General features: G+C 38.2%; 1 protein-coding gene across 5 annotated transcripts; it reads left to right on the plus strand.

Annotated features, from left to right (window-relative positions):
- Positions 1-10351: 10351 nt before the first annotated feature.
- Positions 10352-24618, plus strand: LSM6 (LSM6 homolog, U6 small nuclear RNA and mRNA degradation associated). 5 transcript variants are annotated; one of them, XM_034959214.3, is made up of 5 exons: positions 10377-10498; positions 11819-11922; positions 17608-17711; positions 21968-22081; positions 24308-24618. In XM_034959214.3, exons 3-5 carry the CDS (start codon positions 17618-17620, stop codon positions 24340-24342), a joined length of 243 nt encoding a protein of 80 aa, XP_034815105.1. In that variant the 5' UTR covers positions 10377-10498; positions 11819-11922; positions 17608-17617; the 3' UTR covers positions 24343-24618. The 5 variants fall into 5 exon arrangements, with proteins under 5 accessions (XP_008967118.1, XP_034815105.1, XP_034815104.1 ...); XM_063603956.1 differs by having other exon boundaries at positions 10482-11124; XM_008968870.5 differs by lacking the exon at positions 11819-11922 and having other exon boundaries at positions 10352-10498.
- The last annotated feature ends 38 nt before the right edge of the window (positions 24619-24656 follow it).

A 24656-nucleotide genomic window follows, 5' to 3' on the forward strand; every position in this document is an offset into this window, starting at 1 on the left:
GCCATACTGTGTAATAAAAATAAATTAATTTTATAAAAAGAATGACCACATCTTACTCAGGGTTCATATATGCCCTCAGTTCTTGATCCATCTTCAATAAAAAGGCATATTTAACAAACCATCAGTTTTTCCATACTTGGAATAAGTTTCTGGCTCAGATTTAGATGTGTTAGAATAGTAGTGAAATGCAAGTTTGTAGCCAGAACAGGACATGAGCTAAGAAGACACAGATTCCATCTGGAAGGCCTCTTGCCCTTCCAAGTCCAAGTTCATGGATGGAGCATCACTACATTCTAAAGTTAGACATAAAATGCTAACAGTATTGGTATTAACTAACGTGTCATTTCTGTGGTTTAATTGGATTGATTTTCTTGGAAATAATCATCAATGTATTCATCTCAAAAGTCTTGGATGCCCTGGACTTCATAACAGCTGCCATTATCCTAATTGTCTGGGGTTGAGGGATAAAGGACTTTAGATGGCAGCGAGTGGCTTAAACATTTTGGCTTATAAATATGTTGAGCATTCAAGTTGAATAAAATATAACCACTCCATCCCCATGTCCTTTCTTTCTACCCTTTTTCTTTGAAAACGGCTGCTGTTTTTACAATTATTTATTGCTATATTTAAAAACATGTAACATGAGATCTACCTCCTTTAAAAAATTTTAGGTATACAGTATAGTATTGTTAACTATGCACATTGTTGTACAGTAGATCTCTAGAACCTTTTCATCTTGCATAACTGAAATTTTACACTCATCGGACAGGAATTCCCCATTTCCCAATTCCCCCAGCTCCTGGCAACCACCATTCTACTTTCTGCTTCTATGCGTTTGACTACTTTAGATGCCTCATGTAAGTAGAATCATGCAGTCTTTGTCCTTCAGCAACTGGTGTATTTCACTTAGCATAATGTTCTCAAAGTCCATCCAATTTGTTGTAAATGCCAGAATTTCCCTCTCTCTCTCTTTTTTTTTTTTTTTTTTTTGAGACAGAGTCTCACACTGTCACCTGGACTGGTGTGCAGTGGCACGATCTCGGCTCACTGCAACCTCTGCCTCCCAGGTTCAAGCGATTCTTCTGCCTCAGCCTCCTGAGTAGCTAGGATTACAGGTGCCCGCAACCACCCCTGGCTCGTTTCTTTTTGTTTTTGTTTTGTTTTTGTTTTGTATTTTTAGTAGAGACGAATTTCACTATGTTAGTCAGGCTGGTCTCAAACTCCTGACCTCCTGATCCGCTTGCCTTGGCCTCCCAAAGTGCTGGGATTATACGTATGAGCCACCACGTGCTGCCGAATTTCCCTCTTTTTAAGGCTGAGTAGTATTCCACTGGGTATTGATATGGTTTGGCTCTGTGTTCCCACCCAAATCTCACCCTGAATTGTAATAATCCCCACTTGTCAAGTGGAGATAATTGAATCATGGAGGCAGTTTCCTCTATACCGTTCTCATGATAGTGAGTGAGTTCTCATGACAGCTGATGGTTTTATAAGTGGCTTATGTTCTTCTTTCTCCTGAATATGAAGAAGGATGTGTTTGCTTCCCTTTCCACCATGATTGTAAGTTTCCTGAGGCCTCCCCAGCCATGCAGAACTGTCAGTCAATTAAGCCTCTTTCCTCTATAAATTACCCAGTCTCAGGTATTTCTTCACAGCAGCATGAGAATAGACTAATACATGTATATATACCACAGTTTCTTCGGCCATTCATCCACATCTCAGCTATTGTGAATAGTGCATGAACATGGCAATGGAGATACCTCTTTGAGGTCCTCATTTCAATTCTTTTGACTAAATAGCCAGAAGTGAGATTTCTGGACCTTACGGTAGGTTTATTCTTAATTTCTTGAGAAACATCCATACTATTTTCCATGGCAGCTGCACCGTTTTACATTCCCAGCAACAATGCACAGGGGTTCTGATTTCTTCTCATCCCTCACCAACATTTGTTATTATGATTATTTTTTATAATGGCCATCTTGACAGGTGTGAGGTAATATCTCATTGTGGCTTTGATATTCACTTACTTGATGATTAGTGATGTGGAGTATCTTTTCATAAATCTGCTAGCCATTTCTGTGTTTTTTCTGGAGAAATGTCTATTCAAGTCCTTTGCCCATTTTTCAATAAAGTTATTCGGAAGACAGCTGCTGTTTTAAACCATTATTTTTTTAAATTACAATTCACATTTTTTTCACTGTTATTCTTTGATTTGGGTGAGATAAACCAAGTCTGATGTAGCCCACTCTTAGAAATACACAATAGGAAGGCTAGTCTGCAAGTCTGCTCTGTACCTTTGGGCAAGTGCGCAGGTTTCCTGTTATTCCATATATTTAGGAAGATATAGGCACCTTCTTGTTACATATATCTAAGAGTAGACTACATTAGACTGTGCATATCTCACCCAAATCAAAGACTAATGGTTTAAAAAATAATGTGGCACTTCATCTGGGTAGGCCATTATACCTATAAATGCCTGCATAATCTTCTCACACCTGTCACTGATGCAGATTTCCTAACAAGAGATTTATTACTTTAAGCTATTGAGAAACTCTATCTTATTAAAATGTAAAGGAGAAAATGACCATATTGGATTTACTATTATTCCCTTATGTGAAATGAGTATTTTAGGTATTTGCCATGATGACATTTGGCTGAAAAAATAGGGAAGAAATATAGAACACATAAATTATTTTGGAGGAACATTTAGGGTTTAGAAATCCAAAGCCAAGAGCCAAGGCTTGGTTAGATAGGGATGCTCTTTTGAGAGATGCCATGGTGAGAATTCCAGTATAGTCAGGGATGACCAAAGAGACTGGGGAAGAAGCAGCACCTTGGCAAGGAAACTTTGGGAAGACATCAAAGACAACTACTTTCTTCAAATGGCTCACCCCTGTTGGCCAGCACACACCATCTGCATTGAAGGTGGAAGACACTATGCCTGAGGCTTTCTTTCCTCACACCCTTTCTCTATAGTAACTTTGTTTCTAGAGTGTCTTCTAGTGGATATTCTTCTGTGCTGAATCTGATTTGTCATGTTCCTTTCAGACTGAATGATGAGTGAGCTATGGCAGCCTACCTAATGACTGCCAGACATATTAATGCTTGCAGATCCTCATCAGATGCAGATATGCAGCTTTAGTACTGGCATTGGTCTTGCAAATGGTCAAAGGATGAAAATAATTCCTACCCTAGTTTTGTTCAGCAGCCACATCTAGGCAAAATTTTCACTCTTTCTAATGTGGCACTTTGTGTAGGTCTGTGTGAAAATTCTGGGCCTCACACTTTGTCAATAATACCAAAGTTAGGCCAGCACTTTTGGGCCAGGGGAAAGTCGCCAGTGGTTTAGGAATGAAAGAACTTCAAAGATGGGAAGAAGCCATGCACAGAGCTTAGCCAAGGCTTCCTTTGCTCCAGCTAGTGGAGACTAGTAAAATATTATCTTTTAAAACACCTATACACACCCCAAGAATACAGAAATCATCTTCCTTTCTATTGTGAAAAGGCAGTCAATTTTCTCTATGATAGATTTCCTCCAGAATCTCTTTTTCTCTGGAGTTTGAATTTTTAGAAGCATACTATTTAATTGTTCTCACAATAAATGAGAGCAGAAAAGCCTCTGAGTTCTTTTGGGGGTAGGGTAATATCCTTAAGACTCTAATTTGTAAAATGTGTAATCAGGAGTTAACTTACATGCTGTAGGTGGAACTAGTGTGTCCTTTGTCTAATTAGGAAGGTAAAAACTAAGCTACAACGAATGGTTTGAGATTTTTACTACTCCTAAACAGGAATGGATGCAAAAAGTCAGATTTGGGCTATAATCACCAGTTTCAGACATTTAAGTGATGATGAAACAGTTATGAATTAATTGTGGGATTTGTGTTGGGGGTATATGGCTAAAGAAGTGCTTACATTTTGATTCCTATAGAGTTCTCATCAAGGGACTTCATTTTCTTTCATATTTAATTTAAGATTTATTAAATTTGTGCTACTCAAAGGATCTTATCCTGGGACCAATAGAGAATTCATTTGTTTAGTCATTTATTCATACACTTATATTTAGAATACCTTTTCTTTGCCAAGAATTGAGAAGATATATGAAAGTTAAAAAGGGAACATGCTGCTATTTGGAAATAATGTTAGGTTGGTCCTAATCTAGCAAGTGCCTACATCAATTATTTGGTACTTCACCTACCCAATATGATTGAAGTAAATCCAGCAATTATAAAATCCATCATTGTTCATGACTAAATTAGAAGCTGTGTTTTTCTCTCCATGTTTTGTGTCCTCTGCAACTGGTCTTAGTTCTTTAGCATAAACTAGAAGGCCTAGTTTCTCCTAACAGAAGGCAGCTAGGATTCTTTTCAATTGAGTTTGTACAGAAGACCCTCAATGTTAAGAGGATATTAATTTTTCCTCTAGTTACAATCTATGAATGGGGCTGGGAGTGTCCCAATTTTTGGGGAGACAGATACAAAAAGAGAATAATGTGTTTGTGAGACAGTTGATCACCTTCAATGTATGAGTGATCTTTTAGAAATATATGCATATATTGGTGCAAGTTTCATCTCAATAGAAACAACTATACTCATTGCTCCTAAGAATTTTAGGTGACAAAAGAAGTGCTTTTTTTTTTTTTTTTTTTAGACGATCTCACTCTGTCACCCAGGCTGGAGTGCAGTGCAGTGGCACGACCTGGGCTTATTGCAACCTCCACCTTCCAGGCTCAAGATATCCTCCCACCTCAGCTTCCCAAGAAGCTGGGACCACAGGCGTGCATTACCATGTCTGACTAATTTTTGTATTTTTTGTAGAGACAGGGTTTCCCCATGCTGCCCAGGCTGGTCTTGAAAGCAATCTGCCCGCCTCAGCCTCCCAAAGTGTTGGGATTACAGGCATGCACCACGGCACCCAGCCTAACAGATGTGCTTTCTAGTGCAAGGAATTCAGCAACTGCAGCAGCATTCGTTTATCCTGAAATTAGAGACAGAAGAAAGCCAACTACTTAGGAAAAAGATAATTGATATGAAAGAGCTTATGCTGTGCTATGATCTGAACGCTGGCACACCCCAGAATTCCTATGTTGGAACCTAACACCCAAAGCGATAGTAGTAAGAGGTGGGGCCCTTGGAAAGTGATTGAGTCTTAAGGGCTCCACCCTCATGAATGGGATTAGTGCCCTTATATAAGAAGCCTGAGCAAGCTCCCTTGCCCCTTTCTGTCACGTAAGAATGCAGTTAGAATGAACCATCCATGAAGCAGAGAACATGCCCCCACCAGGCATTGAATCTGCTGCAGCTTTGATCTTGGAATTCCTAGCCTCCAGAATTGTTAGCAGTAAATTTCTGTTGTTACATAAATTACTCAGTCTAAGGTATTTTGTTACAGCAGCCTGAAAAGACCAAGACATGCTACCACGCTGGTAATTTTCAGCTACATCGTGTTCACTAATCTAGAATTGAGAAAAAGAGATCCTAATGTTAAAAGTTACTGGTAACTAAAATTTGCTCTTACATTTTTGCATTCTCCCTGGATGAAGGCCTGAGATTCTGAAGTTGTTCTTGAACTTGACCCTGCTAGTTTACATTATGCTGCATTTTAACTGCACCACTGGGCTAGCAAAAAAATGTACACAAAAAGCACATGGATTTTATAACTCACCCTGAATAATTAAGGACATCTGTTTTTTGCTATAAACATTTTTTGAAAGCCTAAACATGAAGCACTGGTCCAATTCATTAATATTTTGGAATAAATTTAATTACTATATATTATAATAAAATGAGCTGTGTGGTTTTTTTTGTAGTTAAAAAAACCAGCATTTTCACATTATCAGTTAAAACCACATTAGAAAGTACATTTTAAAAATTGAAAGTGAGTTTATTGAAAATAAACTTGTTACTGGGTATTCTAGCAGAGAAAATCCCTTGAATATCTATGAATGCATTTTTAAGAGTTAAAAGAATCACATACCTTGGCAATCATTTGCTAATTTTGAAAGTATTCCCAAGTGTTTATATACTATATTTATTTAAATTGGCCATATGATTTTAATTGGTTTCACTGTGGTAGAATTAGCTTCATTGAAATAGATGTACTCTCCTACAAGCTGAATAGAAGCCCTGTGTAGCACAGATTTCCAACATAAACTATAATTCATAAAGGCCAACACAACTCTTTTCTTTGTGGCTGGGTAACCATTTATGTTTGAGGTGAAGATGTTAATATGGAAATTTTGTGAGCTAGGAAAGAGGATGAACGCTATCACTCTAATTTATGACCTTTCATATAAGGCCAAATGTAAAGGCAACTTCAATTGTTTTATATCTCAGGGCCAGCACATAGCAGATGTATGAAATTTGGAGTGTTAGACATAAACTTTTATTACCAAATTATAAATAATTTCTCCCACTTATAATGTTCACCTTTCAAGTTCATCTTGATTAAAATACAAGGGCAGCTTCACACCGATTTCACTAAATTTTACAGCTGAGAGAGGTTTTCTAGAGTTCACGGTGGAGTATAAAGCATCACAGCATTTGGGAGATTCTCCTTCCAGGAGCTCAGACTCTGATCCTATCTCTTTTAAAATTCAAGTCATGCCAAAATGATGGCTGATGAAGTCCGAACATTATTTAAACATCTCACATGTTACATCTGAAACCAAGCGCCCATGATGTAGAATATATCACTTCTTTGGGTAAGCAAAACGACATACTACTTTTTCTGAGAAATTTGCCCACCAGTCAATGAGCTTGTATCACTTCTTAGAAGGTATTCAACAACCAGAGAGTGTCTGTTTCCTTATTTTCTTTTTTCCCCTCCCTCCCTCTTTCTTTTCCTTCTTTCTTTCTCTTTCTTTCTTTCTTTCTTTCTTCTTTCTTTCTTTCTTTCTTTCTTTTTTCCTTCTTCTTTCTTTCTCTCTTTCTTTCTTCTTTTAAGAAACAGTCTCGCTCTATCATCCAGACTGGAGTGCAGTGGCATGATCTCATCTCACTGCAACCTTAGCCTGTCGGGTTCAAGAGATTCTCATGCCTAGCCTCCCAGGTAGCTGGGATTACAGGCATGTGCCACTACACCCAGCTAATTTTTAAATTTTAAATAGAGACGGGATTCAACATCTTGGCCAGGCTGGTCTTGAGCTCCTGACTTCAAGTGATCCGCCAACCTTGGCCTCCTAAAGTGCTGGGATTACAGGTGTGAGCCACTGCCCCCGGCCTCTCTTCATTTTCTATAACAAATAATTTTCATATCCCATGATTAAAGGCAGATAATGGTGGCCCCAAGAATCCAAAACTAGCACATCACAGCTTATGAGCTCCTATTGTACAGTCTGAAGGTCCAGGAAAGGTTCAGGTCCATGCCAGCACTTCATACCAGTTAATGCATTGCTCCAACAAGACCAGCCAGTATTCTTGGAAGCTTAACATCCATGTTACATATTAAAATCTGCTTTGGAGAGTGTTGGTCAATCCAATTACATGTTTGTATTTATCATCATCATCAACAACCACAACAACATCACAATACATTCATCTACATGTTCACAGGGCTGTTGGGTGTTTAATAAGCTAGACATGAGACCATCTTTTATGAATATGAAACATTGAAGGACATAGTTATTTAAAGGCATATGTACTATAGAACTGTAGAAGGGACAAACAATGAAGTGGCAAGAGTTCTCTTAGCATTTATATATCTGCATTTGTCTATTTTAAGCATAATACCTTCAAGAGAATGAAAAGACAAGCCATAAACTGGGAGAAAATATTTGTAAAACACATATCTGATAAAGAACTATTATTCAAAATATACAAAGGGCTCTTAAAACTCAACAAAAAGAAAGAACAAACTGATTCAAAATTGGGCCAAAGACCTGAACAACCAAAGATATACATATGGCAAATAAGTATATAGAAAGATCCTCCATATCATATGTCACTAGGGAATTACAACTTTAAACAACTATGAGATAGTCACTAAGCAGCTATTAGACTAGTCAAAATCCAAAGGACTGGAAGCACCAAATGCCCGTGAGGATGTGGAACAATGGAAACTCTCATTCACACCTAGTGGGAATGCAAAATGGTACAGCCACATTGTAAGACAGTTTGGCAGTTTCTTACAAAACTAAACATACCCTTGCTATATGATCTAGCAGTCATACTCCTTGATATTTGCCCAAATAAGCTGAAAACTTATTTCTACACAAAAACCTGCATACACATATTTATAGCAGCTTTATTCATAACTTCCCAAACTTGGAAGCAACCAAGATGTCCTTCTGTAGGTAAATGGATAAATAAATTGTGGTACATCCAAATAATGGAATATTATTCAGAACTTAAAAGAAATGAGTTGTCAAGCCATGAAAAGGCGCAGAGGGGTCTTAAATGCATATTTCTAAGTGAAAGAAGCCAGTCTGAACAGACTACACAGTGGGGTGGTGCAGTGTATGCACCACTAACTGTGTACGGTATGATTCCAAATGTATGATATTGTGGAAAAAGGCAAAACTTTGGAGACAGAAAAAAGATCAGCGGTTGCCAGTGGGGAGGAAGGGATAAATAGGTGGAGCACAGAGAATTTTTAGGGCAGTGAAACTATTCTGTATGATACTGTAATTGTGGGTACATTTCATTATGCATTCGTCAAAACCTATAGAATGTGCAACACCAAGAGTGAACCCTAATGTAAACTTTGGCCTTTGGATGATAATGATGTGTCAGTGTAGGTTCATCAGTCCTAACAACTAAATGAAACTAAACTACATAAGTTAAACTAAAGCTTGCCAAAATATTTTTATGACTTTAAGGCTCCTTAATAAATTAATGTTTACATTCAGGGTTTTGAAGACTAGTATTCACCAAAAGTCTTGCAGTGTTTTCTTTGCATCATAAAAGATGCTGAAAGCAAAAACCTGGGAAATACGGAAAATTGCCTTGTGAGTTAGTAAAAGTCATTTATAAGCTGCTGAGGGGCTTTTGGGAACAGCCACACTTTTTATAAGCTTGTTAGCTCATGAATTAATTCAGGATGCCCACCCCCTGTGTCAAACTGGGCCCTTACCCAGCTACTTGCCTTAGAGAAGGTTGCAGCTGCTCGGCAGATGAACTAGGCCCTTAAAACTCCTCATGGCTCCCTTCCCACCACACTAGTGTTAACGGCTCGATTAGGGCTCTGTAGGAAAGGGAAAGAAGTTTGAATCAAAAATTTTCTTTTTTTTTTAAATAATTTAAACAATCAGTAAGGAATGTGCAATTTGATGTCGTTTGCAAAGAAAGTTTTTAGGAACAGGGCTTTTTATCCTATTATGTTTGTTCTTTGCATGTAATTATTTGATTTAAATGGTACTTTTCTTAAAATTTTTATTTACATTGTATTTTATATTGCAAGAACTTCAAATACAGCCCTCACAATAAATCAGTAACTGTTCGGTCTTTATCCAAACTGAGCTTTTATAGAAGGATATAAGGAAGTCTCTATTCTTTAACAAATCATATCCAGTTGTTTTCTGTCCCTAATATCAATCAAAAGTTCATTTCTTCTGCCTTTAACCAAAAGAAGTTTACAAGGGAGGAACTCTTTATCTTCGAAAAAAATTTTGCATCTTAGATTTTATAACACCTAATGGGGTTAAGGATCTGTGTTGAAAGATCTTATCACTCTGTGTATAGTGTTACAAATCATAAATATAATTAAAGTATAAGTTTTCAACTGATGAGAGTATATGTGGAGGGGGAAAAAGGAATCAAGTCCTGGTGTAACAGTTCTCTTCTTTTTCCCCTTCAATTCCATTAATAGAAAGAGTATTGAGAATTCATGCAAAATTCCAAACCAAGTTCCCATAGTAGCACTGAAATAAGTCTGCACACCATTTCCAATAGGAACTAGTAATGTAACACAATTAATGTCATTATAATTTGGAGTTACTTGAGTGATTTTGATTATTTTTGTATCAATTAACATTGCCATGGAAACAGTCTCTTGCTAAAATGGCTTAAGTCTTCACACATTTAATCAATATCCAGAGGTAGATTTAAAGACTTGAGGTGTTTCATTTATTTATTTATTTGCTTTAAACTATTCAAGGACGTTTCTGGGTACACAATGCCGTTACTTAAACAGTAAATTCCAGTTTCCTATGACTTCAAGTTATTTTTTACACTTCTGTAAATAAATCCTGCCCAAAAGATCACTTCTAGTTTCCTGGAATTTTGTTTTTGTTTTGTATTGTATTTGTTTTGTACTCAGATTTCTGTTAGAGGAACTCCACTGCACCAATTTTGCTACTAGACAAACCAGGATTCTTGGATTTGCGCGCTTTGGTGCTGACAGGCTTTTTCGGCCCCAGCGGGCTGCCGTAGCAGAGAAGAGCACTGATTGGCTGAGGCATTAAAGTGCCCCTGCCTCGGCGCTTTCGGTTTTGGCTGGGTTCATCCGCGGCGGCCGGGCTCGTGGGGCGCTTGGAGTGAGGGTTCTGGTTCCCGCCGGCGAGGTGAGCCGCACCGCTGCGCGGGCCGACGACGGGGCCGGGCGCAGCCCCAGGTTCGGTGCCCCAGTGTTCAGTCGCGCTGTGGAGCGGCGGCTGCAGCGGCCCTAGGCCGGGCGAGGCAGCCCCGGAAAGGGCCTGCGGTGAACGGGCTGGGGCTCCGGGAAGGGACCGCTGGGTGGCGGGTCCCCGCGAAATGCCGCGTCCAAGCTCTCCGCGCATGGAATGTCTGGGAGAGGTCTGATGGTGGGCGCCGGGACCGCCCTCAGCGAGGCGCCTAGACTGCGCGGAGAGGAGCGGCACCGTCCCGACTCCTACCGAGTTGGCGTCCGAGACCAATTCAGGTTGTTGAAGTTCCCCAGGGAGCCCCGACGCTAATCCCAAGATTCGGCGGGAAAGCGGATCCCGAACCCAGGCCTAGGCTTCGCCTGTCTTCCAGGAGGGCTTCAGGGAATTGCGAACCCTCCCCTACATCGGGGTGGCTGCGCCTGACCACAGGAATTAAAGGCTGGACTCGCCTGTCTTACCGAGTTGTCAGGTCGAGGAACCCGATTGTATGGTCTTAAGTCCTATCGCCCGAGGTTTTCTGTGCGTATGCGTGTCCGCACACCTGCATAGCAGGCATTTTTCAGGTGTGTAGGATTAAGATGGTGCGGATTACCCTGCCCCACTGCTCTTAGTAATACGTGACTATTATAGAAAATTGCAAACATAGAAGACTTTAGTGAAGAAAATAATATTCACTGAACCCTTTCACCTACGATCATTTTCTCTTGTATGTGCTAGCTTCTACTTGAACTAAGAGTGTACATGTTTAATCACTTAACAGTATAGTTTTCCACTTCCATTTAAAAACTCTTCCTAAATATTATTCTAATTTTGTATCTTCTTTTGATTGTCCCATCATTGTGGGTCCCAGTGTCGGTCCCGTAAATTATTCAGTCATTTCCCGATTGTGGGACATTAGATTGTTTTTGAATTTTTACATCATCTTAGCATCCCAGATAGTGCTTTGATAAACTCTTTTCCCTCTATTTTTTAGATTATTTCCTTGGACTAGATTCTCAGAAGTGAAATTATCAGATTAGATGCTGTCATCTGAAAGGTCTGTTTTAGGCCTTCATACACATTGCTGCAGTGTTTTCCAAAAAAGTTTTAGAGATGTTTGGCAATTTTACTTGCTTGAATATTGTGCAGAAATCTTGAGAGGCTTGTGTTTGTGGTGTGTGTGTGTGTGTGTCACTGGCGTTAATGCGTTAGACTACCTGAATGTTAGGGCAGGAAGAGACTTAAGTGGTCATCTGGCATAACTCCCTTATTTTGCAGATGAGGAACCTGGGGCCATGAGAAGTGAAATTATGAGTTATCCAAGTCACACAGCTAATTAAGTAGCAGAGCTGGGATTAGAACTCAGGTTTCCTGCCTCCCAAGTGAGTACTCTGTGCTGTATCAGGCAGTCTCTCACTGAACTGTGGCATAGTAGATACTAGAATTTAAAAATTTGTTTACATCACCTGGGTTATTCTCTCCTTTTAAAAGTGTACTAACAGATTTTAATCATCGGAGAGACCTGTAACACTGAAAAATTGGAAAGTGATCATTTTCATGGCCAAGACTAGAAATCCATTATTTAGAATGGCAACCCCTTCAAGATTTTGACAGTTGTTTTCAGGTTCCCTATATGTTACAATAAAACACCTCTGATTAATTATAATCTACACTCCATCATTTGGTTAGAATGTAGCTTTTGGTTATCATTTGCTGCACCTTGGAGATTTCTTTAAAACTCCTCACTTTAAAACCAGAGAACAATTTTTTTATTTTTATTTATTTTTTTATTTAGGGCTTATAGCAGAGATTCTCAACTTCCATTGACATTTTGTGCTGGGCAGTCCTTTGTTGTGGAGGGCCGTCCTGTTGTAAAATGTTTAGCAACATCCCTGGTCTCTACCCACTAGGATAGCAGTAGCACCACCTTCCTCAGTCATGACAGTTCAGTGTCCCCAGATATTTCCAAATGTCCCTGAGCAGGGTGGGGCAGGGTTGGGGGTACTGCCCCTAGATGAGAACCGTTTGCTTATAGAAATTATCTGGAGAACTTTATAAAATGTAAAATACAGTGCCTTTACCTGAGTAGACTTCGGGAAAATCTGCATTTTAACAAGCATCTCTAGATTTGGAAACAGCTGGTTCTTGAATGACAGAAACAGTTGTTTTCTCCGTTTTTGGTGGTCATAATAGAGATTACTTGGTTAGTATTTGTTGAAGTACATGCATGATCCTACTGGTCACTGTATCCATAGTTTGGGCTGATGGGGGCTGGACAGGGATTTTGCTTGGCACTGGCCTTGAATGTCTCTTCCACAGACTTGGGTAGTGTGCTTAGGTACCAGGGATACCAAGTGAGTAAGATATTTTCCCTGTCCCCAAGAAGCTTAAAATTCACACGGGAGACCAGTCAGCAAATGGAAAAATTACGAAACAGCCTGATAAGGGCCATGACTGAGAGTGGAAAGAGGTGCTCTGAGTGGACTCACTTCGCCTTTGGGAGAGAGGGGGAGAAGTAGCCCCTGCTGCCGAGGAAGGAGGGATTGGTATGAAGCCTTCAAAAGACAGCGAGGCAGTCCACTGTGTCCGAAGGGAGGATTTAGAGAGCTGTTCTTCTGCCTATCTGATCGCCTCCTCAGACACTGATCTATTAGTCTAGTGCTGCAATTACTTGGATTGTAATGTTTCCTTGCAATTTTTGCTTTTCAAATTCTTTTCACCCTAAACTGTAAATACGCCAGGAGTAGGTAAACATGTTACTTATAGGTAAACATTGCCAAGAAATAAGGATTTTCGTATCTTCTGCTCGGTGGCATAACTCAAATCACATGAGGTAGATTTCTTTGCATTTGTCCATTGTATTTCTCTGAGGCTAATTTACAGCACTGTGTCACATTAGGTATTTTTTTTCCCCAGTGCTGCTACTCTCCAACTGGATTTCTCACCGCCTCTATTGCGATTCCCCAAGATTTAACCAGAGAATCTTAACATATTCAGAAGGGCAGCTGTACCTGTGAAAGGGCTTGGGCTTTGGGGTCAGCCTTGGCTTTGCTTTCCACCTCACAGGGTTTCTCTGTAAATTGCTTATGAATCTAACGCTGGTAGCACATAGTTGGATTAATAAAAGTTCTTTTTTTTCTTCATTCTTTTACCAAAAAGAAAAAAATTCCCTGCAGGGCACTTTGCAGATGTTTTCATACTAGACCTCTCAGTAGCTTCTGACAGAAAATGTACTGCCTTTGACTTAATAGTCATTTATGAAAATAGGTCATTTAAAACAAGCCTGAGTAGGAGTCAGGGGAGGGAGAGGAGGTATAGAGAGTGATTATGACTTTAATTTTGAAAGGAGAAGTTTTACCAGGGTGACCCTGAAGAAAGGTCTTTTTCCTCTTATGTGTTTATGGTTCAAGAGACTCATCTCTTGCTTCAGAAATTGTCAGAACTGTTTCTTCTGCCTTATCCAATTTAAAAGATGAAAACTTAAAATTACTTGAGCCAAGTGATGGGAAAAATTGTGGTGTCAAGACCAATTTACTCATACAAAATGGATTTATGGTCAAGTCATTAAGTAACAGGGAGTAGCAAGGAAGCCTAATGAAGACTAATGTAAAAGATACGGCTTTCCTAAAGTGATGGATAAAATGTGTTTGCGGCAACCCATATACTCTTTTCCAAATAACCTTAGAAGTATTTTTTTCCAAGAGGTTTAGTAGAATGTAGATATTCTAGAGAACAGATGAGAAGCTTGTGAGCCCCTCTTGTCATGTGGCTTACAGTATTTTGAGGGAGAAAAGACCCACATAAAGAATACAAAAGAGGGCATAGTGACAGGTTATAGCAAATAAAATCAAATGCCAAACTGTGTGATGCCAAAAGTAGGTGAGATGGGCATCTGCACTCTGCTATGGAAAGTAGAGAGTGGAACCCAAGCAAGTTCCTGCTTAAAACCCCCGTTTCCTATCATTGACAACAGTATTTCCCCTTGCCAGTTATTTCCTAGGCTTGTTCAAATAGATTGCTGGCTCCTACCCCAGAACTACTGAGTAGAATCTCCGGCTGATCCTAATGATCAAGTTTGGAAAACTGACCCAGAGCCTCAACTCTGTGCTCCCTGTGAATGTGGCACAGCTCCCTGCTGCAGAGGCGTCTCCTCCTTGCCTATGTAGATTTTACGTTCTACCCAGACACTTGTTCCGTGCCTTTTCTGACTTCTCTTCTTTCAGCTAGGGGGTGACGCCTTTTCCTTCAAATTCAGCTCAGGTGTTAACTTCCAGAAATTCTTTGATCTGCCAAGCCTGGGGTAAGAGAGTGTTCTCTGCCCTTTTGTGCATAATTCTATCAGAATACACATCACCTTTGTAAAATTCTGCATTTACATGTTTCTTGCCCTCTCTGGAATGTAAACTCTGAGGGCTTAAGGCCTTGTCTTTGTGTTACATTCCCCAACCCTGTGCGCCTGAACTTGACAGGTGCTCCGTGAAAGTTGGAAGTGTTGATTGCCTTCAGGAAGAGATTGATGTTAATTGGAATACAGATAAAGCATAATGGACAAGGCGTTATCTTTGGTGAGCTTAGAAGAACATATCTGTGTTTATAAAAAGGTGTGGAAAGTTAATATTAATAATACCTTTAAAATAACCTATACTGTCAAGCAACTGATAGTCAAGATTTGCATTCTTTTTTCTGGCAGTTATTAACTCTTTCCAGCTTTTGCTTTTCAAATGTTTTTAATCTGAAATTGTAAATACTCTATGAGCAGGTGAAATTAGTAATAATTAAAGTAGTTAATATCTCTATGAACTAGAATCACATTACAAAGCATTTTAGTGATTTTTAACAAAATAGCTACTTTTATCTCAGTTTTATACATAATGAAACTGTGGCATAATGGGATTTAGCATCTGTGATAGGAAATGCACCTGACTCATCAGTTGAGTATCAGGCCTTCAGAGTTAATATTCTCTCTAGATGTGTTCAGCCTCAAAACAGCATGTGTTCAAAATGTAAATAAGGTGGTTTATAGATGAATGGGAAGATTTGTATATTTTCACTAAACTCATTAAAGGTGCTGAATCTGTTACAGTATTTATTTTGTAATTTTTCACTTTGTACTCAGAACAGTGTAAATAAAATTACTCTGTGATCTGAGTCCTGAATGAAAAGTGGTTGTCCTGAATAGTAGTTGTAATAGTAGTTGTAATTGTAGTTATCTGTTGAGATTGTGGAGCTGAAAAAATAAGCTGGAAATTCAATGGAAAAGTTAAGTTAACATTTGTTGAGCAAAATAATTTATCGCATTTTAAAAACATCTTTCAAACCTTGGGGGCAGTGTAGATTGTCCAAATGATAGCCCAAAATTCAAAAATAATTTCTGAAATTTGTATTTTCTTTTATTTGACTTAGGATGTTGACTTTTCTTGGCTAAAGAAAATTATTTTACTTAAATTATGATTGTGTTTGTTTATTCACACTCTTTAAATGAGTTTAAATTCTTCTAGATTTTAAGTTCTTTAAGGGCAGAGCCTTTGTGTATGACATGTTTTTGAATTTCCTTGCTCAGTGTGTACATGTACATGTAATTTGTTGAACCCAGTAACCTAGAGTTCCAGCTTACTACAACTGCTGATCCCGTGTGAATTCACTATGAGAACGTCTCCAAATAATCCTTCTCCACACAAACTCAGATTATTGAGTGGATGGACTTAGAATGAAATAAGCATAGTGGAAGAATGTTTAATGAAAAAATAATGGAAGAATGTTTAATGAAAAAATAATGGAAGAATGTTTAATGAAAAATTTCATTGAAAACAAAAGAACAGCTTGAGTTCTTGAAGGGGATCCTTAAAATATTGTATCTATACTAATTTTTAAGTCTCAGTGCTATATAGCTGCTGAATAATAGTGATGCTGAATTTGACTGAAACAGAAAAATTAATTTCTGAAATATTTTTACTCAGTTTTTGCTTAACTACAGTTTTATTAACTTGCCAACATATTTTGAAAGAGAGCTCTTTTATAAGAAAAGATGCGTTTTGAAAGGAGTGATGTGCAGCTTTGCATGTCTGATGCTGTTGATTTGGGTGTGTAATGCTATCTCTTTTTCTGTGTTAGACTCCTGTTATACTTGAGTTTTAAGACTTTTTTCTTCATTATTTAGAGCACATATCTGCTATAGTCCTAATAGAGTAATTAAAAATCTTTGGCTGTGTTATTGACTTTCAGAAAGCTGTTTAAGGTTGTGATTAAGAGTATGGGCTGGCTATCCACTTTCTAGCTGTGTGACCTTGAGCAGAGTGTTTAATCTTTCTGTGTCTTTTTCTTCATGTGTAAAATGAGGATAAAAACAATACCTCCCTTTTAGGGTAGAGCAATTTAAATTGATTAATATATATAAAGTTCTTGGAAAAGTGCTGGCATATAGTACACTCAAAATTACCTTTAGATTATAATTCTTTTCAGAGATACCATTTAGGCATCAGTTGTTCATAAATGTGTCTGTTCTATATAATACGGACTTTAAAATAGGGCTGATTTGAACTTGAATGTTCCATCACATTTGGGAACAAATTATTTAATCTTTCTGTGCCTTTACTTTTCATCAGCAAAATGAGGGTATTAAGACCTTCTTCCCATGGTTCTTGTAAAGATGAAATGTGATAGTGTTTATAAAGACCTTAGCAGAATGCTTTGCATAAAATAACCAACCACTCACTGAATGGAAGTGGTAATGGTTGTAATGGGTATACTGACTATGTGTCAGGCAGTAATGATAAGTGATTAAGAGCAGGTGCTTTTGTAAACACAGGACTTTCCCTAATGAGACTATGCCATGGTGGTGTGGGAACTGATAAGATAATGCATGTAGAATGTTTAGCTTAGTATCTGGCTCATAGTAAGTACTGAAAACATGTTAGCTGTCATGTAGTAGCAGTGGAGTAATATGCGTCTTTCTCGCATGGTCCTTTGATACTTCATTTTCTGTAAGTATGTTAAGGGCTTTAAGGGTTTTGTTGAATAATCAGCTTTGGTCTTTACCTTTTATTGTTCCTTTTCATATTTTGATTTAGGATTGTTAAAATGAGTCTTCGGAAGCAAACCCCTAGTGACTTCTTAAAGCAAATCATCGGACGACCAGTTGTGGTAAAATTAAATTCTGGAGTGGATTATCGAGGTAATATTTTCATGTTTCAACCTCACTGGTATAACTGAATAAGTAAATGTGACTTACTGATATTTATTAACCTCTTAAGTATACCCAATAGGCCAAAAAAGTACTGGTCATCAGTAGTTTTTATGCATATATCTTTTTCTATCTCTGAGATCATTCCTTTTAGAAGGACAACTCTGACAGTATAGCATGTGCTTCTGCCTTTCAGTGTGATTTGTGTGACTTCTGTCTCCTGTCTGCTTCGAGATCATATGTGCCTAAATTCCCTGGTAATAGCTAGGTATTCCTAGTGAACTCAGGTATGAACAACACAACTGAAGAACATCTTGGTGCAGCAGCATTTGTTTTTGCAGGAATATTCAAGATTGGCAAGCAGCTGTTGAGTATCATTTTACAACCTGAATGTCCCACTCATATAACGTATAATGTGTGTGGCAACAGGGTGAGACTCTGTCTCAAAAAAAAAAAATGCCTTTCTGTTCTTGGAGAGAATATTATTTTTAAGAGGCTGCAATGCTTTTGAAATTAACTTTATAGGAAGAATGGTTTTAAATTCCATTTTTTAAAGTTACTGAATTTCTTATCTTCCAAGCTAAGGTATGTTAAGTTACCTGAAATATTTGGCAGGTGTAACTATAACTGATTCATTAGCAGAGGGACGTGGTCTCTTGGGTTGCTATAACAGAATACCACAGACTGGGTCATTTTTATTTTCATTTTTTGTGTTTTTTTTATTATTTATTTCAGTAGTTTTTGGGGGTACAGGTGGTTTTTTTTGGTTACATAGATATGTTCTTTAGTGGTGGTTTCTGAGATTTTGGTGCACCTGTCACCTGAGCACTGTACTGGGTAATTTTCTTTTTTTTTTTTTTTTTTTTGAGACGGAGTCTCGCTCTGTCACCCAGGCTGGAGTGCAGTGGCGCGATCTCGGCTCACTGCAAGCTCCGCCTCTAGACTGGGTAATTTTCAAAAACAGAAGTTTATTTTCTCACAGTTCTGGTGGCTAGGAAATCCAAGATCAAGGTGCCAGCAGGTTCAGTTGTCTGGTGAGGGCTACGTCCTCCGGAGAGGAGGAATGCTGAGTCCTCACGTGGCAGAAGGCAGAGGGCAAACCAGCACACTGCGTGAAGACTTTTTTTTAATGCAGGCCTTCATCCCATTAATGGGCAAGTCCCCATGGTCTGCTTGCTTCTTAAAGGCCCCCACCTCTTAATACTCTCCTATTGCCAAACACCTGAATTTTGGAGGGGACACATTCAAACCATAGCACAGGGTTTTGTGGCCTTTTTTTGGTCTCTTTTCTGAATAATTAATAGTCATAGTAATCTCTTGAGCTTTTTCCTTTGGAATCTCTATTGATTATCCCCACCTAGTAGAGGAGGAGCTAGGACTCAAGTTCAGGCTCGGCTCATAAGCCTTGTTAAGAAACCACTCCGGTGATTATGTACTCCTTTAGCTTCTTGACATTAATAACATATCTCCAGTTTAATTTTATTTTTATAGTAAAATTAATGGATTCCTACGGAATACTGAGGTAGTATAATGTCTCCATGTACTGCCTCTCACCTGCGAACTTTTGATGATGGGCCCATAGGAAGTAATAGACTTCTAGGGGTTTTAATCTGTTTGACAGTTGATTAAAGTGAGGACATTGTGTTCAATATCTTCTCAGTACCCACTTTATTGAAGAGATGAACCAGCCTGACCTTTTTTCTCTGTACTCTTTAGGGAAAATTTTTCTATTTATAAAGGCAATACATGTTTTAGTTTTGTTTTAATTTTAGAAATGTAAAAGGAAATAATACAGAAAAGTATATAGAAGAAAGCCAAGGATCCCCAATGCTACTATCCAGAGACAGTTTACCAATTTTGACCTCTATATTAGCATAATTTGACATAAATGAAGTCAACTACATGCAACCTGATTTTTTTTTAAACGTTGAAACAGTACATTTAGTTTTGTAATAATATGGAGGGTTTAATGGCTGCATAGGAATCTCTTGTGTGGCTGTACCATGGTTTTGCTTTTACTGTTAACCAATTTCCTATTAATGGACATTTAGGTGTTGACCAGTTTTTTGCCACTATAAACAACTCTTCTACTTTGACATATATTGTGAAGTTGACCAAACATCTCTTAGAATCAATTCCCTGGGCTAGGATTTACAAGTCAGAGAGTATTCCATGGCCCTGCATCAGGGAACTTGGGTTTATCCTTCATGTTCTCACCAACTCTTGTATTAGCTTTTTTTCATCTTTTCCAATCTAATTGGCAACAAGTAATATCTCATTCTACATATATTTTCTTTGTTTACTAGTGAGATTCAGGAGTCTTTCACATGGATAGTAACCATAATTTTTTTTCCTCTTATGAATGGCCTTTATACTATTAAAGCAAAATGTTTTATACTATTAGATAGCCTTACTAAAGGAACGTGCTTATTTTGTGGTTTACAAAACCCCAAAAAACCCCAAAGCAAAACAACAACATACCAAAAAAAAAAAAAAAAGAAAAACTCCAGCAACTCTCTGTAGCAGTTTCTCTTTGAGAAAATGTCTTGTTTTTGGTTTTGTATAGTAGTTTATCTCATGGAAGGAAACGGTTGTATTTCTAACCCCCTGGGCAGTTTTTTTGTTGTTGTTATTGCTTGTTTGTTTGTTTGTTTGTTTTTGCCTTTGCTGTGAGAATAGATATTTTAATTAGAAGTGAACTCTTTTTTTTTTTTCTTTTTTCTTTTTTGAGACCGAGTCTCACTCTTTCGCCCAGGCTGGAGTGCAGTGGCTCAGTCTTGGCTCACTGCAACCTCCGCCTCCCAAGTTCAGACGATTCTCCTGCCTCAGCCTCCCAAGTAGCTGGGATTACAGGCACCCGCCACCATGCCCGGCTAAATTTTGTATTTTTAGTAGAGACGGGGTTTCGCCATGTTAGCCAGGCTGATCTTGAACTCCTGACCTCAAGTGATCTGCCTGTCTCTGCCTCCCAAAGTACTGGGATTACAGGCATGAGCCACTGTGCCCAGCCTGGACATTTCATTTTGAAATTCTTTTCATTGGTTTTCAAACAGGTTTGCATATTGTGCCTCAGATTTTTCTTGCTCATTTATAATTGCAGTTTGTATGTAAAATAATACAGCAGGAAACGAGCTAAAGTTGTAGCTTAAGCTTTCTTTTGCTAGGAAATAATTTTATTATTCACAATCCATTCTCGTTCTTTGAGAGTTTACCGCTTTTAGCAGAATTCTGGTAGATTAATGTCTTTTGCTGTCATTACACAATTTTGAAAGGAAACTTTTTTGTTTAGAGGATAATGGGGGCAGAGGCAGAGAGTGAGGAGCATATTAATGAAGTTAAGACATCACATGAGAAACTATAGACTCGACTGAATTGAATCTAGTATTTGTTTTTACTTACATTTTTTTTTCTAGGAAATACCACTTTAAATTAGAGACAGAATTAGAGGCTTACAGATTTTCATCTTTTGAAAAAGATCATCAGGTCAAATTTTACAAAATTTATACCATCTTAACACAATTAAAGATTCACTCAAACTGTTTCCTTGAAAGCTCCCTCGAATGTTTTTGGCCATTTTCTCTATTAGTTTTGATTGGAAAATATTATAGCTGTAACAAAACAGAACAAGATGTGTTATAATGCAATATGTTGCCCTATATTCTCAAGCTGCTCTTCACTGTGAGTCACAGCTTTAAGATGTTCTTTCGGGAGCACCTGCTGTCTCCTCTTCTATTATTTTAACAGATTGTGGAGACTTCCTTTTAACCCTGGAGTACATTCATCTGCTGCAATAGATGTTGTAAAAGAATGAAATAAATCTGCCAGACCCGTATTTCACTTAGTGGCTAAAGTAGGAAATGCCACTGGAACCAAGGATCATTTGTTCATGCATAATTGCCCACCTTGTGCTTAGCTTTCAAAGAATGGTATTTTTGCCGGAATAGTCTTATTCTCTTACTTTTTTGAATGCGTTAAAAGTTTCTGTGTGGTCATACGTACCATGAGGGAAGTGACAGTTTGTTGTTTTACCGGGTAGTAGTGGGTGCGTGACTGCCTTCCTAGACTTCATTCAGATTGGCATAGAGTTGTTTTGTGCTTAAGCTGTTGAGTTTCATTTATGGTGTGAATTTTTATATTAAGCATCTAAGAACTAATGAATAAAGAGATTGTCTGCTCTAAGGTATACCCTGTAATTTTCAACTCTTATTTGCCTTGTGTATCTTCTTTTTGACTAAATATGTCTGCAGGGGTCCTGGCTTGCCTGGATGGCTACATGAATATAGCCCTGGAGCAGACAGAAGAATATGTAAATGGACAACTGAAGAATAAGTATGGGGATGCATTTATCCGAGGAAACAATGGTAACATTTCTTCGCCCTACAGTACAGCATTCAAAATAAGCCTTTCTATTTATAATCCAGATCACCAAAGAGGTTTCTAGATAATTTAAAAGTCCAGTTTTAGGCTTGATTATTTTAAAATGCTTATATGTCAGATCTTCAGTTTGACCAGTTATTTTGTAGATGCTTCATGGAATTTTGAAACCAAAATTCTCTCCTTCCCTTCCTTTAGTGATGAGGAACTGAGGGACATTGTTCTCCTTACCTGGAACCCTGCTTTCTCGAATATAGTATAGTATATCTCCCCAACACATATTCCTGCTTCTTGTAGCCTGGAAGTTGGAGCTGTAAGAATGGGCACTGTTTCCCTGCTGTCTTTGATTTGCATAATTTGGCAGTTCGTCCTATTTGTCCCTTCTCTATTAAACATTCAGATGCTTTCTATGCAGATTTGCATCCTTCGGTTTGGCAAAAATGGCAAAATAGAAAAAGTTACTCAGTTTTTAACAACTAATAAATTGCTATGATTTTTATAGTTATTTTTAAGTACCTAGTTTAAAAATGAAAATTATAATAAAGTCATATTTGTATTTTTGGTGGGGAGGGAAAGATATCAGAATTATAAGAATTACCCCACTTTTTGGTTCCATCTCCCAGAAACTCTGGGATTCTTGAGTTCAGAATTTTTGTTGATTTCTTTAATTCTGGATGTCTTCAACCCCCTAAATAGTTGGATCTCTTTGCTATAAACTAAACTTCCTGACTTTTATAATAAGAGTCTGTCCCCTATGCTTACAGGACCTTATTTCTTCATATCATATTTTTACATACATTATTTCCTTGCTTTCTAGTCCTTTCTATTTATAGAATTATTTATCCTATTTTTCATATCCTTATTTGACCTCCTCTTTTTCCTAAGAAATGTTATGATCTTGTCTCACCTCAAGACAGCTAATGGCAGCAGTCACTGGCAGGTTGGGTTCTGTGCGTGTTGATAGGGTAGATCCTTTAACGTGCACACTACCCCTAGGACTTGGGGGGCAGGGTTGGGGGGCGGCTGTACTGGCATTCTGATGCTTCCCTTCATGTCACATTTCCCATGATGTAATCAGTGACACTCATCTTTAGACTCCCAAGTTCACATCATTGGCTCTTAAAGAGGATCTTGACTTATTTGATTGATCTGTGCTATGTTCTTTGATGAAGACACCTTACTGTTCGCTTTGAGCAGACCTCTCAGAAGCCGAGTAGGCATGGAAGGTGGAAGGGAGAACCACCTCTAGTTTGGCCAAAGTGACCCAAGCATTTCATTTTGTTTCATTCCTACGGACCACACATCCTACGAGTTCATGTTGGTAGTCGTGAGACCACTAAGCAGAACATTAGGTAACACCAAAGTATGAGACTTTTAACGGGAACTCAGAATAAGGACTTTGGTATCATTAAAAAATAAAAATAAAAAATAAACTCCTTAGCTCTTGTTTATCCTGTTGCATTTAAGAAGGTAAACAGCAAGTTTAGAGTTTGTATTGGGGAGACAGATGAAAATATGTTGTTTATTCTTAATTTGAGATCTAGCCTGGTTAGATTTACTGATTTACTTTCTGAAAAGCATCTTTTTTTTTTTTTTCCTGAGATGAAGTCTCGCTCTGTGGCCCAGGCTGGAGTGTAGTTGTGCAATCTCAGCTCACTGCAGCCTCTGCCTCCCAAGCTCAAGCAGTCCTCCCACCTCAGCGTTCTAAGTCGCTGGGACTACAAGTGCATATACCACCATGCCTGGTTAATTTTTTGTATTTTTGGTAGAAACGGCGTTTCACCATGTTGCCCAGGCTGGTCTCAAACTTCTGAGCTCAAGTGATCCACCCGCTTCAGCCTCCCAAAGTGCTAAGATTGCAGGCGTGAGCCACCGTGTTCAGCCCTGAAAAGCATAATTCTTATACTTCTAACTATAAAGCATTCTTAGATACCAGGGACTTTCACATATATTTTATTTTATCTTCCTGGTCACACTTTAAAGAGTCAGTGAGACACATGGATGAGATTAGGACAGTTTTGTAAGACATCAAACCTGGGTGTAGATTCATAAAACTAGTCTTACAGTACTTCTAGAGTTAATTGAATGATATGAGAATTCCTTTTAAATGTCAGATGTATCAGACCAAAATCTGTTGGCTTTTAAACTTGCTACTATGTATACTTACAAGCAGGGTTTTTAAAATTTCAGTTTATGTATTTTTTTCTTTTCAGTGTTGTACATCAGTACACAGAAGAGACGGATGTGAAGACACCAAGAGAGCAACGCTTTTCATAGTTGGATATATTTTTTTATGAATTTTTTCTAATTTTTGCTTCTTTTGTGATACAATTTGTCCTCTTTTTATAATAGTTGGTGATTTTTTCACTGACATGTGAGTAAGATAAATGTATACAATTGTGGATTTAATTGTGAAATGTTCTTTCACTTGTAAGTTACAGTCATTTTCTTTTACCTCGTTGTCAGTGTACAGAATGCTAAAATAATTAAAAAAAGACAAAATATACCTCTTCCTACAAGATTATTTAACTTAAGTTTCGAGAAGTGTCATTTCATTTGACT

Source organism: Pan paniscus, chromosome 3 (assembly GCF_029289425.2).
Source record: "Pan paniscus chromosome 3, NHGRI_mPanPan1-v2.0_pri, whole genome shotgun sequence".
Lineage (NCBI taxonomy): Eukaryota > Metazoa > Chordata > Mammalia > Primates > Hominidae > Pan > Pan paniscus.